This window comes from Umbelopsis ramanniana (assembly GCF_025399195.1).
Source record: "Umbelopsis ramanniana AG unplaced genomic scaffold K450scaffold_8, whole genome shotgun sequence".
Classification (NCBI taxonomy): domain Eukaryota; kingdom Fungi; phylum Mucoromycota; class Umbelopsidomycetes; order Umbelopsidales; family Umbelopsidaceae; genus Umbelopsis; species Umbelopsis ramanniana.
Genome location: NW_026252094.1, coordinates 321,586 through 338,315, shown reverse-complemented (window position 1 = coordinate 338,315; position 16,730 = coordinate 321,586). Strand labels below are relative to the sequence as shown.

Here is a 16,730-nt window from a genome sequence, read left to right as displayed (position 1 = left end):
TCACCGGAATATGATGCTGGACATAGTCCTTTGGATAGGTGTTCATCCTGTTTTGGTCCTCGAGGCCGAAGTTTTGGGTGGGTAGGCAATGGAGTGTTCAAAAGACGGGGAACTGTGCTCAGACTGTTTGTGACGTGTCTTGCTTCAGTCCCAAATGCTACCGCAGAACCGGGAATGTACATGGTGGCCAGCCCTTGCGTCGAGCTTGCTTACAGCAGCATCTCTATTCAAAACAAGCAGCAAGGAACTATATAGACAACCTTTAGAATGCCTAATTGCAGCATTGCCTCTCATCATTGTTGGCAACCTGGCTATAACTTTATTCAACAATAGGAATGGCTACGGTAGTTTGGTAAGTCCACGACATGGCATAGTATAACGGCCCAACTGCTTCTAAGTAGCACCTTTTTAGCCATTAATTATCAGATGCTTGGCCAGTGGTTTGGTTTTGACCGCTGTGATCCACGGGTTCACTGTCCTCCTAGGAGCTTCTCTCGTAGAGTAAGTGAAAAATTTATTTGCCCTGAAAAATAGCAATTTGGGACTTTCTGCTAAGTTGAGCCATCTACAGCAAGTTCTGGAGCACGTTATCGTTTTCAGCACTAGTTGCGAATATTACTGTCTTCTCTGTGGTGAATCAGTTGGGAATCACACAGTCGGAACTCTATGTGCGCGTATTCATGCAACACCGGTACGTTATGAAATTTTGAACATGGACTAATGAACAAGCTCTAAGGTTTCTATCTATCTTAGCCCGTCAAGCAACGCAGAGGTGGCGGCATATATGCAGACAATCAGCATCTTGATTGGTGCTTGGCTAGGTGCTATTGTGATTCCATTGGATTGGGAGCGTCCATGGCAACGGTGGCCTGTGTCTTGCGTACTAGGCGCCTTGCTGGGACAAGCTGTGGGAGCAGTAGGAACTATTGTGCTGTACTTGATGCCAGAAAGCGAAGAAGACAAACGCAAAGACGAATAAACAATTTGTTTTTCGCTGCTTTTGCACGAAAAGAACATGGCCGCGAATTATTATTATTCATGTTACTGGCTACTACTGTAGCTTTTATAAGAAAAAAAAAATCAGTGATGTTAAATATCAAACAAAAACGTCTATTCTGTAGCCTTAAAGGTCGTCATTGTTCTACAGTATGTATGTGGTTACAGAAGAGAATGTATTCTAAATCTACGCACGCTTGATCTTCTTGTGCTTGACAAGCTTGGAGGGTGGTGCAATGAAGGTACGGCTGATCAACTTCAAGATTTCATCGATAATGATGACTGGGATAGATATCCACATGACAGCCTTCCATTCCTCGACATTGAGAGGAACGATGACGAAGATCTTAGCGAAGAAGGGTACGTACAAAATCATGAAGTGGAGAACCATGGAAAGAGTAATGGCAAAGATCAGGTAAGGGTTAGTCCACAATTGAAGGGTTAAAAGGGATTCGTTTTCACTCAAGCTGGAAGGATACATGTGTCATTAGTATATTATCATCGCACGCAATAAGAAGATGTGCCTCAGAGGAGTAGGTCACTTACCTGTTCATGGCGTTAAGCATCTCGATAACAACCAGAATGGACAAGCTCATGGTAGTGGCTCTTGATGCCATGCTGTCTGTGAACATAGAGCAGCCAATTTCAGGGAAGAGGTCTGAGCACTTGTGGAAGTGAGACTGAGAATGCAGAAGTTAGATACCGATAATGACAGGACGGCCACATTTGCACTGCAATTTTTTAACACCATGATGAAATCCGCATCTTACCAATTGATAATAAGAGATCTGGGGACCTCCTTGATAGAACATAAACCACCAGACGTAACCAAAAACGGTGGCAATACCAACATAGGTTCCAATGACCATGTATCTGAAGAACAACCAACCATCAACCAAGCCTTCCTTGGCATTGCGAGGAGGTCTGCGCATAATATCATGATCCGCAGGGTTGAAACCAAGAGCAGTGGCAGGAAGACCATCCGTGACCAAATTGACCCACAAAAGTTGAACAGGAATCAAAGCTTCGGGTAATCCAAGAAGAACAGTAAGGAAAATAGAGACGACTTCACCAATGTTAGAGGAAATGAGATACCGGATAAATTGCTTGGTGTTGTTGTAGATGGAACGACCTTCTTCAACCGCCTTTTCGATGGTGGCAAAGTTATTATCGGCAAGAACCATGTCAGCAGCAAGTTTAGCAACGTCGGTTCCGCTACCCATGGCAATACCAATATCAGCGCGTTTCAATGCGGGTGCATCGTTGACACCATCACCAGTCATGGCGACAATTTCACCTTGCGACTGCAAAAGATCCACCAATTGTTGCTTGTGGGAAGGTTCTGTTCTTGTAAACAAAGAGGCACGTTTGACAGCAGCGATCTTTTCCGAGGGTGAAAGCATATCGAATTCTCTACCAGTATAACTCTTGCCAGTCAAATCTTCATCTTCTTCAAAAACACCAATGCTTCGGCAAATAGCTTCAGCAGTGTTTTTGTTGTCTCCAGTAATGACAATAACACGGATACCAGCAGCTTGACATTCTTCAATAGAGTCCTGGACTTCTGGGCGAGGAGGGTCCATCATACCAACCAATCCAACAAATGTCATGTGTTGTTCGTAGTTGACAAAGTTAGATTGTTCAGACAAGTTGAAATCCTTGAAGTTGACATTCTCGACTTTAGCAAGGGCAAGACAACGAAGAGCCATGGTGGTACCGTACTCGAAAATCTTGGCGTTCAATTCGCTGCGGATTTTCTCAGTGATGGGCACAACGTCATTGGATGAAGAAGAGAGACGAACGAATGAGCAGCGATCGAGAATGGATTCAGGGGCACCCTTGACAAGCAACGATGTTTGAGTACCAGCGCCAGATCGAGTGATACGATTAGCTTCAGAGGAGACGACGACGGACATGGACTTGCGTTCACGGGTGAATTCCAAAGTAGCAAGACGCTTATACTGTCTTTCAATGTGATCGTTACAAGCGCTAACACGTTCCTTGGGTGGAAGGGTAGCCAGAGTTTCATTGTGCAAAGTATCATCAGTGCCCAATTTCTCAACGAGCACTTTGAGGGCAGCCTCAGTAGGTTCACCAATGCTAGAGTAAGCTTCAGTAGCCTTGTGAAAAATTACGGATTAGTTTAAAAAATACAACATGTTTCATAAAATGGTCAAACCAAAGGCCTCTTACCTCATCGTAAGCGATTTTAGAGTAGTTGCAGCAGGAGCAGATTTGAGCAAGATCGTAAAGAGCTCCATTTGTGGCAGGCAAGTTGGTATGTTCTTTACCATCAGCTGAACGGATAGCACCAACAGGCTCATAAGTGGAACCATCTACCATATATTCACTAAGATCTCCATTCTGACCATTGACAAGCAGGACCTATTTTGCAAAAATAAAAAAAAAAAGCATAGACGTTTTAGTTGACAACAGTCTGTCTGGTTTGACAGTAATTTTTTTCAACCAACTTACCCGAGAAACACTCATTTGACCAGTAGTAAGAGTACCAGTCTTGTCGGAGCAAATAACACTTGTGCAGCCCAAAGTTTCAACGCTAGGCAAACTACGGACGATTGCACCACAGGCAGCCATTCTCTTAGTTCCAAGAGCAAGACAGGCAGTGATAACAGCAGCAAGACCTTCAGGAATGGCAGCAACGGCAAGAGCAACAGCAATTTTGAAGTAATAAATAGCACCGTGAAGCCAGCCATTGTGAGAGGGATCGTTGAAGTGACGGATATTGACGACCCACACAAGAATACAGATAACGGTAATGACTTTGGCAAGCATGTCACCAAAATCGTCCAACTTGCGCTTAAGAGGGGTTTTTTCACTAATCTGAGAGGTGATGGATGTATGAATGTCACCAATAGCAGTAGCAGAACCGATTTGAACGACAACGGCCTTGGCCTTTCCGATGACACATGAAGTTCCAGAGAAGATGACATTGATTTGGTCTTGCTTGACGGCATGGGGATCGTTGATAGCTTCGACTTCCTTGTTCACACTAACAGACTCGCCAGTCAACAAAGCTTGATCCACTTTAAATACACTGGACTCAATTTCCAAAATACGGCAATCGGCAGGGATCTTGTCTCCCACCGCCAAGTCAATAATATCGCCAGGAACCAATTCTTCGGCACGGATCTTCTGGAGGGTTCCATTACGTAAAACTTTAGCTTCGTCGGGTGAATACTCTTTAAGAGCATCAATTGCCTTTTCTGCGCTGGATTCTTGTAAGACACCAACAGTAGCGTTGGCGATCAAAATAAGAAGGATAACAATGGGTTCGACAAATGCGGTAAAGCCTTCTATGCCTTCGTTTTCTTCGGTTAAAGCCAAAATGAAGGATATGGCAGCTGCACCCAGCAGAATAAGAACAAGCTGGTCTTGGAATTGCTCCAAGATCAACTTCCAAAGGGGGGTGGACTCTTCTTCAGGTAGTTCTGTAAAATGTGAGCTTCATGTCAGTACCGTTTTCAAGGCTGACAAATAAAAAGTATTTGCCACTTACCGTTGGATCCAAAGATCTTGCGTTGTTCAGTTACTTGCTGAGACGATAGTCCTTTCAAGGGATTCACCTTGAAATGGGCGCAAACCGCCTCAGGGGATTTCAAATACGAATCCTCCATGGATGAGTTTGGAACAAAGAACAAGTCAAATTGGCGCGCAACGCGGAAGCACTTCATTGGCGGTGGTTTCAAAAAAGGGTTTTAATGATCAATTTAAACGCGACATGTTATTGGGCCACATCCACACAGTTGATTTCCCGCTCTCGGACTTGATTCATTCGAGCCCATTCACCCAGTCGGATGCTGGCCATGTCTTCATAGTCCAGACGATCCACTCCAGCGTAAATCTCGGAGCCTCCAGTTTCAGGAAAATCCAACGACCTTATCTTGATACACCCTTTGAGACCAACCATAATCAATTTGTCATTATCTGCAATGAGCCGTCGAATGGCCTTGCCAGTGATGTTTCCGCAGTATGACAAATCTAAAAACCGCAGGTTAGGGAGACATACACGGATTTCGTTGATGGACCGGTCGGTGAGGTTGCTTTGATATAATGTAAGATTTTCAAGTTTTGGATGTGCGTGTACCAACGCCATGACGCCTTCATCTGTGATGGATCGACTGCTTGATAGTGCAAATGTTTTTAGTTCAGGCATTGGATTATATAAATCCATCTCAGTGTCGGGTATAGATATCTTGAGTAAAAATTCGTCGTCGATGTCACGGCAGTTTATTAATTCCAAACGTTCAAGGTGTTGAAGCGCACATATGTCCTGGGCAGTATGAGTGGCAGATACCCAAGGACAATCTGAAAGGTTCAGTTGTTCAATCCGACTATGGGCAAATGGTAATAAGGCGAATTGTATTAAATCCAGATTGGCTCGTAGGTTCAGATATCGCAGATTCTGACAAAATCTCAGATGGTGTACCGTCCTGTAGGTTATTCGACTGCATTCCAAGTCCAAGTACGTAAGCTCTTTGCAGTATCTTGCCAATTTGGCCAGACTCTTATCCGTAAGGTGCAAACAATATGACACGGACAGGGTATCCAGAAGTGGTGTCCATATTATAACATCGGTTAGCCAGTCATCGTTCACAAATGAACTGACTGGTTGCTTTAGAGTGAGCGTACGTACTAGCTTTCCTTTCCCTTCTTTTGCGCGCGTGAGACATGCTGCAAATCGTTGTAAACTAGACGAGTTGCGGAATTCAGGGGCTTTCCATAATATGCTAGTAGATGCGGCATTAAAGGTACGATTGACTATCGTGCATGTAAAGAGATCAGATTGTGACAGATTTTCAAGTATAAGAGAAAGGATTTCTGGAGGTATAGTGTGCTCGTTCATTAGGTTGATGGTGTGAAATGGATAATGAGGAGGGCCATGGTGAATACTTTGAAACTCAGGCGTTATGCACCATGTTGTCCGTTTATGGGGAAGACACCAGATACGTTACTGCGGCAAACCCTATGGCGATTCGGCATAACATAGTGCCTCGAGAAGCATTGTGCTTGGTCATTTGTATGGTGTAGAGTATTGTTCGTGGACCCCACTTGTGCTGAAGTGTGCATAAGCTCCGCACATTGTTCACATCCGCCGTTTCGTCTGTCATGGCTGTCGCCTTACAGCCTGTCGTTCAGTGGTCCTTTTGAAGCATGTAATATAATTCTTAGCTTCAGTGCACACAACTCTCATTCCCTGTAATATATCACATAATATGGTCTTTTCACTAACTAGATGATTATGTAGTAAAAATAAAAAAAATCCTACCAGAGGAAAAATTTGGCTGAGAGCAGCACCCGGAAAACCCTATTAATCCAGTACTAGCAGTTTCTACACTTTCAAATCCCTTTGTTCACCCAACACCATGTCCTCACAGCACTTTATACCGCCACTAGTAACTGTCTTATTTCCGCGCACTGTTGATCAGTTCTTGTAGCAACATTGTCTAACCTGTCTCTTGTAGAACTACGGCATGATTGAAGAAGATCTATACCGATCCGGTCAGCCTAATGAGCTAAACTTTCCGTTCCTAGAGAAGCTAGGTCTCAAAACTGTGGTTTGGCTGGCACCTGAAGAGCCGAACCAACGATTGTAAGTTCTAAATGTAAAGTCTCTATAAAATAGGTTGTGCTAATATATCATTATGTAGCTGTGACTTTATCGACGATCAAGAAATTCAGTTATACCATTTAGGTGTCATATCGGCTGTCAATGCTTGGGATCCTATTACAGAAGAGGCAGTCTTGGAAGCACTGGATATCATCTTGAACCCAAGGAACTATCCCATGATGATTATGTGTAATCTTGGTCGGCATCGCACAGGTGAGCAAAGAGAAAACCATACATCAGCAATCAATTTATATCTAAGATTGTGCGACATCTTCCCACAGGTACTATTGTTGGATGCTTAAGGAAGCTGCAGAGGTGGAATCTTACTTCTATATTTGAGGAGTACCGTCGATATGCTGGACCTAAAGTCAGACTTTTAAATGAACAATTTATTGAATTGTTTGACACCGATCTTGTACGAATACCAGAAACAAAACCAAGCTGGCTGTAACATGAAAATTACATTTTTCTCATCAAGGGCGAAAATATAATAGATCTTTAATAAATACAATATACCGTGATGATGGGCGGCGTTCCAAGAATAAGAAAGAAACAAGGTTATGAGAGATAATGCAAAATTTGAAGTTGGAAAGTTAGGATGGTTTTCTTCATAAGAAAAAAAAAAAAGAGAAAAAAAGTGTATGCAGGATCATACTAATTGGAAGCCTGGCGGGCAAGATCTCTTTTGATTCGAGTTTCAATCAACGACCGTATTTCACTGATGGTATCCAAAGTGACTTTGGTGACAGGCGTACCAGACTTGACATAGCTCTCCAATTGATCGAGATGGTTGAGGGCAGTTTTGGACCACCTGTCGGCCGCATTGATCTGCAAGCTGGCTTCACCTAGCAAAGTCTTTACCATTCCAATGCGCGCTTCCTTGACAGCTATATGAATGGCTCGTTGGCCATCGACACCTTCACACCAGTTGACGTTCCAACCTGCGCTAATGGCGATGCGAACAAATCGACTGTCGTTGTCCTTAATGGCTCGTAACCATTTGTATCCGAGATCTTCAAAATCACCGAACGCAAAATGGGCACCAGCTAGTCGCATGATTCTAACTACATCTTCTCTTTTTTCACATGACGCATCGAAAAGCGGTGTATGGCCAAATCGATCACGAGTGTGGACACTCGCACCATGTAGCAGCAAGAATTCTACTACTCGCAAATGACCTTCGCTACAGGCGATATGAAGTGGTGTACGTCCGTCATAGTCCACGCAATTCAAATTGATCATGTCGCCCAAGTTTTCATGTAACATAAGAAGGCCTTCCATGTCATCGGTTGCTGCGGCTGAGCATAGTAAAATAGGATACATGGCCTTCTCAATCAAGACGCGCTCTTGTAATGTTTGGCTGGTGATGTTACCGTCACCTGTGCTCGATGCTTGAACAATTGTCTGGATCAATGCATGCGTACGACTATGAGCTGTGAATCTTTGGCGAGGTGCTCGTATGGTCAATTCTCCTCGCAAATTCATAGTCATGAGCTTCTTCACTTGGGGAATGCTGAGATCGGACCTTCCAAGCAGGTAGGATAATTTTGTTAACGCACACTCTGCTGTCATATCCGCTCCTGCGATGACTCCAATTTGCGCCAGCTGTTTGCCAGTGGCGTAGGCATCCGTGACTAGACCTTTTCTGCATTGTGTGCAATTAACAATAATCACTCCACGGTCACAAGCTTCTTTGAGAGCGGCTAATAGATCGGAACGTGCAGGGGCGTTACCAGCTCCATATGTTTCAAGGACTACACCTTGCATAGGTGGGGTTAAAAACATGCGAACCGTATGCTCTGTAATACCGGGAAACAATCGAAGGGAAGCAACATTGGAATTGAGGTGGGTATGCGCTTTGAACTTGGCAATATGGACTGGACGGAGGACTTGTTGCCATGCAACATCTAGAGGTTGTGAAACATTAAGTATGCATTTTGAAATGCTTGCTATTGTTAATAGCTTTCCTTACCTATATTGATACCGACTTGAACGAGAGGGGCCAAGTTTGGCGAATCGAAAGCGTCAAAGTCGACTGCACTGATCTTGCTTGTTCTATTACCTCTAAACAGCTTTTCATTGAAGTACAAAGAGACTTCTGGTATGACAAAATGACCAGCGATGGTAAGAGCTCCAAGCAAGTTTTCTACTGCATCGTTGCGGACTTCCGTCAAAGGTACTTGCGAACCTGTAACAATGACAGTTTTCCTGAAGCAATACAAAAATGAAAAAATTGAGTAAAATGGTTCCAAGGACCACAAAAGAGATGTTTGCCTACCCTAAATCTTCTAGCATAAAGCTCAGAGCGCTTGCAGTATAAGCCATAGTATCCGTCCCATGCAAGATGATAAAGGCATCGAAATTTTGATAGTTGCATTCGATATCACGCGCGATACGGATCCAATCTATTATGGGTGACTGTAAATAAATGAATAAATGAAAGAGCGACGGAAGAGCAGATCACATACCCTCCATGGTCATGTTGCAAGAATCCAACAACGGCTCATACTCCAAAATCGAATATCTAAATTCAACGGTAGGTGTGAGTGGCAAACATGAAAAAATAAGGATAAAAGCTAGAAAAAAGTTCAACCTTATTCTTTTCCCATACAAACTAACAGGAGTGATGAGACTTGGAAGTTGTACGGAAACCTTCTGATTTGCATTGGGGCCACTTGGCTTGATCATATTGACGGTGTTCACTTTTGGTCTGGGAAACGTAGGACTAGCCGAGCCGCTTTCTAAGATCGGCTCAGATAGTGCAGCGGGTGATTTAGCTGACGATAATACTGTTGATCTCAATTCTTCTGCAAGATTGTCTGTGGAGTTGCTTCGTGATCGATACTGTAAACCTTGAGGGTCAACCGGATCATGGAATCGAGCCACTGAAGCGAGTGTTTTGGCTAGGTAATTTGGTAAAGGCATGTAACCATGCTCCAAATTGTTGACCATACCAATAGTTCCTCCAGTATATATCACCAATACTCTTGACACATCTTTAATTTTTGTATGAGCGAGTTAGTTTCAGGGACGTACGCAAATATGGGTTCCGCGGCCATTTTTTTTTTTTTTTCATACCAGGAGCAACCATTTCTTCACGGTCAGCGCTGAGCTGATATTCCACAGCAGCATTGTCAAATATATGTGCGGCATCATGTGAAATTAGAGAAGCTGGCGTTGGTGCAGTCTGATTCGGAAGGCCATCTCGGTCCTTCATGGTAATGACAAGTATACCGGTGATAGAGAGAGAAAAAAAAAAGTGGGAACCGTGGGACACTGAGCCATGCAGCTTGACGGACTTGGAAAATTTTTCAGGTAGTTTCTTTGGAAAAAGAGACTCAGTGATCTGAGCATACAGCGGTAAGAGGATATAGTTGACACCACCTAACGTAAAAACCGGTTAAAATTGTAGTTTGTAGCATTAATCATCGACATAAAAGGACGTGGATCAATATGACTTGTCTACATTGTTAAAATCGACTGTATCTGTGTTGAAGCAGCCAGGATGCCAATATGCCCATTTTGCAATTAGAACTCCTTCCAGCATCGCCTAGGAAGAAGCAAATTGAATACAGCGTCGCTGCTTTACACTTCCCGTAAGTTTAGCGCATCATGACTACAATTAATGCGAGATGAGATGAGCTGATTTCCGGGTCCAGTTGCGTTAATGTGCCTTGCAGTTGTTGTCAATAGGAACTCTGATCATTAAATTGGTGTCCCACCCCTAATGAAGAGAGAGCCTGAATGCTGTCCGATAGCTAATTGAATTTTATACCGATGATGCCACAGGTGGAGACGTTGATGGAAGAGGTACGACAGTCTATGGGGATGTAGGAGGAAGACGTCTCCGACGTTCAATGTTAATATAATTATAGACATGAAGGCCATGTGTTCCTGAATTTTTTTCACAAAGAATTCTGACGAATGTTGCTAAAGATTTGACAGCTCAAAACGACAACCAGATGTTACCCTATCTGACCAGCATCTGACTAGAAAGACAACTCGCACTATTTCAATAAGTACAGCGATAGGGAATACAAAACGCGTAGAGCATAGGCTCAGTGTACAGTGACTAGCGTAGTTAGATTTCATTTTCTAAAAATGAGATTATCGATCATGGTAGTTCTTTGAAACAACGACATAAATGAAAAAAAAAGGGGCAGGGCGACATTTTGCTTGGCTTAAATCCCCAGGTGGCAATTCGCATTGGAAGACAATCATTGAGGCAAATCAATTCGAGACATTCGGTAAAATTATTATTGAACTCAGTAAACTGATTCATTTACTTTCTATAAAAAGTGAAATATGATACATGGAGAACATGTTTTCAAAGTCGTTACCGATTTTGCAATAAGCATGTAATACACTGTTTTTCTTTATAGCGACAACTTGAGTTTCACTCGCCTTTAGCTCTGGTACAAGCATCCAGCGCTTGCTGGTTCCAGTTTGTACGAAGAACAATGATGACTGTGACGAGGCATGCAGCAAATAAAGATATGGCAAGTGATAACCATAATCCTCGAAGACCAAGACCCATTGAGAAGCTGAGCCAGAATCCCACGGGAAGCGCTGTCAAATAATAGGTTGCAATATTGATGGTTGCGGCAATCTTCTGTCGACCTTGGCCGTTCAACAAACCATCGCTAACTCCAGCTACAGTGTCAGCAATGCAGAAAACTGCTACAAATGGTAATACTCTTGCAACCAAGGCGATGACTTCTGGATCGTCGGTGAAAAAACTTCCCCAACTGGCTCGTAAGGTTAGCAGCAAGCCGCAGTTGAAAAGGGCGATTGCACTGGCCAAGCCGAGAGCTATATTGGCGGCGAGTTTTGCCTGACGACTGAGGCCGGCGCCTAACAGATTCCCAGTTCGGGTAGCTGCTGCAATGCCGATGCCGAACGGTAGAGTATAGAGTGTTGTTTGTGTGGTCCATATAACGCTTTGTGCTGCCAGACTTGTGGTGCCCATCCAACTAGCAGCCAGAGTGATGATTTCGAAAGCCCAGGTTTCAGTACAAATCAACAAGATACCAGGTACAGCCAACTTTATGAATGGCATCCAGTCTCTTACATGGAGAGCAGCTTTACTCCATCCACCCCAAGCAGCATTGCCATCCACAAAACGGATATACAACACCGTCAACACAACAATAACCCAAGAACTAATGCATGTTGACAGTGGACCACCGATATAACCCATAGAGAAATAAGGGGACCACACAAACAAGTAGTTGAGAATCAAATTAAGAGGAGCTCCCACTAGTAACATATATGTTCCAGCGGTGAATATGCCTTGAGCTTGAAGAAATTTCTTCAGGGCCTCGAAAATTCCAAAAGCAGGTGCGGTAGGTATCATCATACGAACAAACACCGCTGCCTTTTGTGCTACAACTGGATCCTGACCGAGCAGAAGAAAAACTTGCTCAGCATACCACCATAAGATAGAGACAGGAGCCATGAGAAGTCCCATGATGACAAGAGATCTTTGGAGTTGTAGGCCGACGACGGTGATATCAGTTGCTCCAGTAAAGGCTTGGGACAGAATAGTGTCCAGAGCAAGCGAGGCGCCCGTCATGACACTGAATCCGGTAACCGTGGCTAGGATTGAGCCCAAAGATGCCGAAGCTAGTTCAGTTGCGCCAAGTCGACCCACGCTGATGACCGTGACGCTTTGCAGGCTGCTTTGTAGAAGGTAGGCAGCGACGACAGGAAGAGACTTTCGAAGGAGCCATATGACTTCTACTTTCACACTAACGGTTTGATCTTGATTTTTTTTGCTGACTTTGCGAAGCAAATGGGTTTGCTCAGTGGCTATACCTTCTTCCAATGATGGTTGATTATCCTGCATGAGTGCTTATGGGTAATTTGATATACTTCTATCTTGGTATTCGTCCGAAGGTTGCAAATTAAATGTGGAGGGATGGCTTAATGGGTTAAAGATATTGCTGTTCATCCAACGGCGAGGCTTTGACAATGGGAAAAAAGTAAGAAATAAGATAAAAGATGAAAGATGCTTGATTTGAACTTCTGTCACCAATAAGTTTTTTTCTTTCGGTTTAATGTCATTTCATTGGTTCTGGGTCGGAAAATTTGTCAGCTTACGAGCGCTGCGAACGGCGATGAAGTCGGATATGGGACGGAGGCGGCGATGCTAATACAAGTTGGCAAAGCGCACTGATACCATAACAAGATAAGCTCAAAGTATTACAAAGGGGAAAGGTACTCTTCCAAGCCGTTCTCCACATTGTCCTGCCTCGTATACATAACGTCTGCAAAATGATTGGATATACGGACAAGAAATTCGTTTACTTCAATGACAGCGAGTCAAAGTATGACTGGATCATCAACAGTGGGCAATTTATGCTGATGTTTAAATATCCACCTTTGGAAAAAACCTTTAGAATCTTGCTTCAACCTCACTCACAACCTCCGTCAACACATTCCAGTCCATTAAAACTCCGCCCATCTCTAAACCAATTTCCCAAATTGACCTTGGTCAACAACAAAGCTCCTTGTAATCGATCTTCAACATCATGAGCCCAGCAGTGAGTATGAATTCCATAAAATGGAATGCAAGATAACAATGCTAAAATCTCCATTGGCATCATCCGTCACTTTGTGCCTATTACTTACTCATATTTATCATTCTTTCACCATCATCTGCACTAGACACAGCCATCCCAGGAACAACTTGATGGTATGCTTTTCAACTCAGTCGAATGTGTTCATGGATGATATGATAAACTAAATGCCTTTTGAATTAGACTGGAAGGAAGCCTTCTCCATGTACGACAAGAAGGGTAACAGCACCGTTTCTTCTGACAACCTCGGCGATTTGCTTAGAGGCCTTGGACAAAACCCAACCCAAGCCGAAGTTCGCGAATTGATTCGATCTCTCGGTGGCTCTGATAAGCATGGTATGGATCTGATCTTGCCCTCGAACAGCATGTCTTGAGTTACATCACTAACTTCAATCCTACTTTACAAAGATGTTGATATCGACTTTGGTACCTTCCTTACCATCTTGACGCGACCTGATGGATTCAAGCCCGCTGGAACTTCCCAGGAGTTTATCCAGGGGTTCCAAGTCTTTGACAAGGAAGGTGATAACCACATCTCTGCTGGAGAACTCCGTTATGGTTAGTAATGACACTGACTTAATTGTGCCCTATGGTAAAAAAATTCGCCTTACTAATTCTTCTTTATGCAGTCTTGACTAACCTTGGAGAAAAGCTCACTGATGAGGAAGTTGATGAGCTCCTCAAGGAAGTTGAAGTTGGCAAGGACGGTCGTATTAACTATGTTGGTAAGTGCTTTTCTTGAGCGAATGAGCATACGTTGGTCTGTGCCTAATAATGTTCCTTGCAGATTTTGTCACCCTTATCCTTTCCAACTAAACATGACACATTGGGATATCCTTCGCTTTCTTTCCATCTTACTCCTTTTTATTCTATTCAAACATCTGTATACCACGTGAAAATAAAGCGGCTTCGGCTGTAACAAAGGGAAAAAAAATTGGTAATTTGACAGGTCGTATCGCGTGATCTGTTACATTTGACTTTACTTTATACTACTACAAAAGCAAACGCACAACTTTACCAAAGCATGATTACATACAGCTCGAACTGGAGGATTATACTCTTAATATTGTTGTTTAGACACATGTGCCTCATCACTGTATGGCTGGAAAAGCTCGGTGAATTGGTGTTATACGTATGTTTACAGCGAAAATTACCGGTGCAAAGTAAGCGAGTTCTTCATTATGCAAATTTCCATGAGGGAGCTTTTATTATAATTTGAGAGATAGCCATCACACATTAATATGTTGGGATCCACTCCTTTGCATAGCGCACAGACATTGAAAGTAAAATGACTTCAACCTACATAGCGTCTTTATGGAGGCTTAAAGACATGCAAAACGAACCATGTTAAATAATATAGCGGTATCGAAGTACTATATTGCAGAGAACGTGCTTCAAAAGTCATAATCAAATGCATACAAGCAGCAGACCGCTTATACAATGCTCAGAGAGTCAGTAGTCTCTAACATGCCTGCACTTCTTTGGATATACAGTCCACGGTAGTCGGGCAAGAGTTCACAGTTCCCATAAGAGAAATTGCATAACAAAACAATTTTTATAGGGAGTGAAGGTTTTATGAACTATAGGACTGTCTACTCATAGCCTTGCTCATATCGTACACCCATGGAGGTTTTTGGAGTGAGGCCCAATTTTCTCAAACGGTCAGCCTCTATGCGTTCTCGAGAGACTCTGGCAAGTTCAGAGATATCGGCATTTGACATCTGTAACGTCGTTGTACTTCTCTGCTTGGCTGCCATTCTTTGTTGTGTCCTATGTAAGGTGCGTATTAGTGGCTGACAAACACATACGTATTCGAATGAAAAAAGCTGTATACCGCAAGTTTTCCTCGTCATTCTTAAAGTTGAATTCCGCATTGTCCTCTACTGGCTTTTCACCCATGCGGATAGCCTGTTGCTTTGCTTCCCATTTTTGCATGTTGTAATATCTACCAAGTTATCGCATTTAATAAATATGATGTTATCATCAGTATGCTGTGTTGCGCGATAAACAACTCACTTTTCATGTGGCATAGTGGCGGTATTATAGTCTATCCATTTACTGAGTCAGCTTATATGATGCAGCCAGCGATCTCTCTGGAAAACAACGTACCTTCCATGAAACTATTAAACATGTCCTTTCGCTTGGTGTTGGGGAGCGTTTCCACATCCATCTTCTTAACCTCTATCAGCCAAGCTTGGAATTCCTATACGACCAACCATTCGAATTAGAAAAAAAAAAAAATCACCTTCTACTCCCACTTCTTATACATACCGCTTCTTTGGTAAATATGTCTGCGTCGTGTATGACACCATAATGTCCCCACTGTATAGTCTGATGACTTGATTTGCTCTTTTTGCTTTTCTTGCTCTTTTTCTATGGCAAGTTAACAATCAATCTTGAGAATCGAGAGCGCCATTGGTAAAGGACTTGATGCTCACCTTTTTATCTTTCTTGTGTTTCCTATCCTTTTTGTGTTTCCTGTGCTTACTGTGGCGTCTATGTCGGTCTTCTTCTCCACTGTCATAGCTGTCACTACTTGAATCCTGCGAATCATCTGACGCGCTTGACACTGAATGTCTTCGGGATCGCTTTCTGTCACGCCTATCGGGAGATCGCGAGTGATCGGAACGGTGTCTGCGTGAATCTCTGTGAAATGATTTATGTTCAGTGTCTTTTTTTTTTGAAACGATCTATCAATGTCAATATGGGCTTACCTTCTGTGGCGATCTCGAGCAGCTGGACTGTGGCTCCTCCTCCTCCTTGATCTTTCCGAGCTTCGATCGCGATGCCGTGAACGTGACGTATCAGAGCGGCGACTACGATCTCGCGATCTACTTCTCTCACGATCTCTGTCGGAATCTCTTGAGTGATGTCTTTGGGAACCCATTTACGAAATTTGGAACTCCGGACGGATTCGGCTTGAATGTTAAGGCTGTCATGTGAATTACTGGAGAACAGATATTGCCCTTAGTCATGTCCACCATTCATCGTGTGCCAGACACTCTGGCTGTAATCCCACTAAATTCCAAGGTACTCTTGCCATCCGTTGTCACAAAAGTTGTCATAAATGGCACAGCCGCTGCATATATATCCAGAACCCTGAAAGCCGTTCACAAAGAGGGGGCGAGGCAACCAGCCTATGTTGGTGTTGTTCCCGCGTGCAAGGCTGCTAACGATAAGACTATGAAAGCGAACATTGATATCAACTTTGACACCGATGGTAGCTCGGAAACTGTGTTCAAGACAGACGGAGTCACCATCAAGAGCAAGAATGAGAATAGCGCATCGTCTGAGATCAACCTCTATCATTTTGGCTGTGCAGCTAGATTGATTAAGATTGAAAAGAGCATCAACTCCAACCATTTGACCTTGTTCTTGCAAGGAGTATGCCGATTTCGTATTGATAAAATCATGGATTCTGCATCGATTCTTATGGCGCAAGTCACTCACTACCCAGAGTTAGAGGAGTCGAATTACCCCAAGGGTGACCAAGAGTTCACAGATACATTGCTCGAGTTCCGGTC

The 16,730-nt window shown here is 43.3% G+C and overlaps 9 protein-coding genes across 9 annotated transcripts; 3 read left to right on the top strand and 6 right to left on the bottom strand.

Moving 5' to 3' along the window:
• Positions 1 to 154: 154 nt before the first annotated feature.
• On the top strand, positions 155 to 979 carry K450DRAFT_269081 (uncharacterized protein; the record flags this gene model as incomplete). Its single annotated transcript, XM_051592909.1, has 4 exons — positions 155 to 352; positions 413 to 501; positions 572 to 691; positions 754 to 979. The coding sequence occupies 4 exons, from the start codon at positions 155 to 157 to the stop codon at positions 977 to 979; spliced, it is 633 nt and encodes a 210-aa protein (XP_051447735.1).
• Positions 980 to 1,100: 121 nt separating this feature from the next.
• Positions 1,101 to 4,898, bottom strand: K450DRAFT_226624 (uncharacterized protein). The gene is made up of 6 exons (XM_051586595.1): positions 4,514 to 4,898; positions 3,472 to 4,445; positions 3,190 to 3,381; positions 1,767 to 3,116; positions 1,543 to 1,676; positions 1,101 to 1,463 (listed from the first exon to the last, which is right to left on the bottom strand). Exons 1-6 carry the CDS (start codon positions 4,686 to 4,688, stop codon positions 1,184 to 1,186), a joined length of 3,105 nt encoding a protein of 1,034 aa, XP_051447734.1. The 5' UTR covers positions 4,689 to 4,898; the 3' UTR covers positions 1,101 to 1,183.
• Positions 4,739 to 5,860, bottom strand: K450DRAFT_269079 (uncharacterized protein; the record flags this gene model as incomplete). Its single annotated transcript, XM_051592908.1, has 1 exon — positions 4,739 to 5,860. One exon carries the CDS (start codon positions 5,858 to 5,860, stop codon positions 4,739 to 4,741), a length of 1,122 nt encoding a protein of 373 aa, XP_051447733.1.
• Positions 5,608 to 6,202, bottom strand: K450DRAFT_226621 (uncharacterized protein). The gene has a single exon (XM_051586594.1). It carries the CDS (start codon positions 6,123 to 6,125, stop codon positions 5,943 to 5,945), a length of 183 nt encoding a protein of 60 aa, XP_051447732.1. The 5' UTR covers positions 6,126 to 6,202; the 3' UTR covers positions 5,608 to 5,942.
• Positions 6,203 to 6,314: 112 nt separating this feature from the next.
• K450DRAFT_226620 (uncharacterized protein) lies at positions 6,315 to 7,178 on the top strand. Its single transcript, XM_051586593.1, has 4 exons — positions 6,315 to 6,410; positions 6,480 to 6,607; positions 6,666 to 6,838; positions 6,907 to 7,178. The coding sequence occupies exons 1-4, from the start codon at positions 6,381 to 6,383 to the stop codon at positions 7,074 to 7,076; spliced, it is 501 nt and encodes a 166-aa protein (XP_051447731.1). The 5' UTR covers positions 6,315 to 6,380; the 3' UTR covers positions 7,077 to 7,178.
• Positions 7,104 to 9,841, bottom strand: K450DRAFT_226616 (uncharacterized protein). The gene is made up of 6 exons (XM_051586592.1): positions 9,704 to 9,841; positions 9,219 to 9,621; positions 9,094 to 9,149; positions 8,904 to 9,030; positions 8,598 to 8,833; positions 7,104 to 8,532 (listed from the first exon to the last, which is right to left on the bottom strand). The coding sequence occupies exons 1-6, from the start codon at positions 9,714 to 9,716 to the stop codon at positions 7,280 to 7,282; spliced, it is 2,088 nt and encodes a 695-aa protein (XP_051447730.1). The 5' UTR covers positions 9,717 to 9,841; the 3' UTR covers positions 7,104 to 7,279.
• A 1,020-nt stretch (positions 9,842 to 10,861) lies between these two features.
• Positions 10,862 to 12,641, bottom strand: K450DRAFT_226613 (uncharacterized protein). The gene has a single exon (XM_051586591.1). It carries the CDS (start codon positions 12,471 to 12,473, stop codon positions 11,022 to 11,024), a length of 1,452 nt encoding a protein of 483 aa, XP_051447729.1. The 5' UTR covers positions 12,474 to 12,641; the 3' UTR covers positions 10,862 to 11,021.
• Positions 12,642 to 12,875: 234 nt separating this feature from the next.
• On the top strand, positions 12,876 to 14,243 carry K450DRAFT_226611 (uncharacterized protein). Its single transcript, XM_051586590.1, has 6 exons — positions 12,876 to 13,170; positions 13,295 to 13,322; positions 13,390 to 13,542; positions 13,615 to 13,764; positions 13,836 to 13,931; positions 13,994 to 14,243. Exons 1-6 carry the CDS (start codon positions 13,159 to 13,161, stop codon positions 14,020 to 14,022), a joined length of 468 nt encoding a protein of 155 aa, XP_051447728.1. The 5' UTR covers positions 12,876 to 13,158; the 3' UTR covers positions 14,023 to 14,243.
• A 135-nt stretch (positions 14,244 to 14,378) lies between these two features.
• K450DRAFT_226602 (uncharacterized protein) lies at positions 14,379 to 16,158 on the bottom strand. The gene is made up of 7 exons (XM_051586589.1): positions 15,921 to 16,158; positions 15,645 to 15,852; positions 15,478 to 15,579; positions 15,316 to 15,409; positions 15,223 to 15,253; positions 15,041 to 15,151; positions 14,379 to 14,976 (listed from the first exon to the last, which is right to left on the bottom strand). The coding sequence occupies exons 1-7, from the start codon at positions 16,091 to 16,093 to the stop codon at positions 14,799 to 14,801; spliced, it is 897 nt and encodes a 298-aa protein (XP_051447727.1). The 5' UTR covers positions 16,094 to 16,158; the 3' UTR covers positions 14,379 to 14,798.
• Between the last annotated feature and the right edge of the window lie 572 nt (positions 16,159 to 16,730).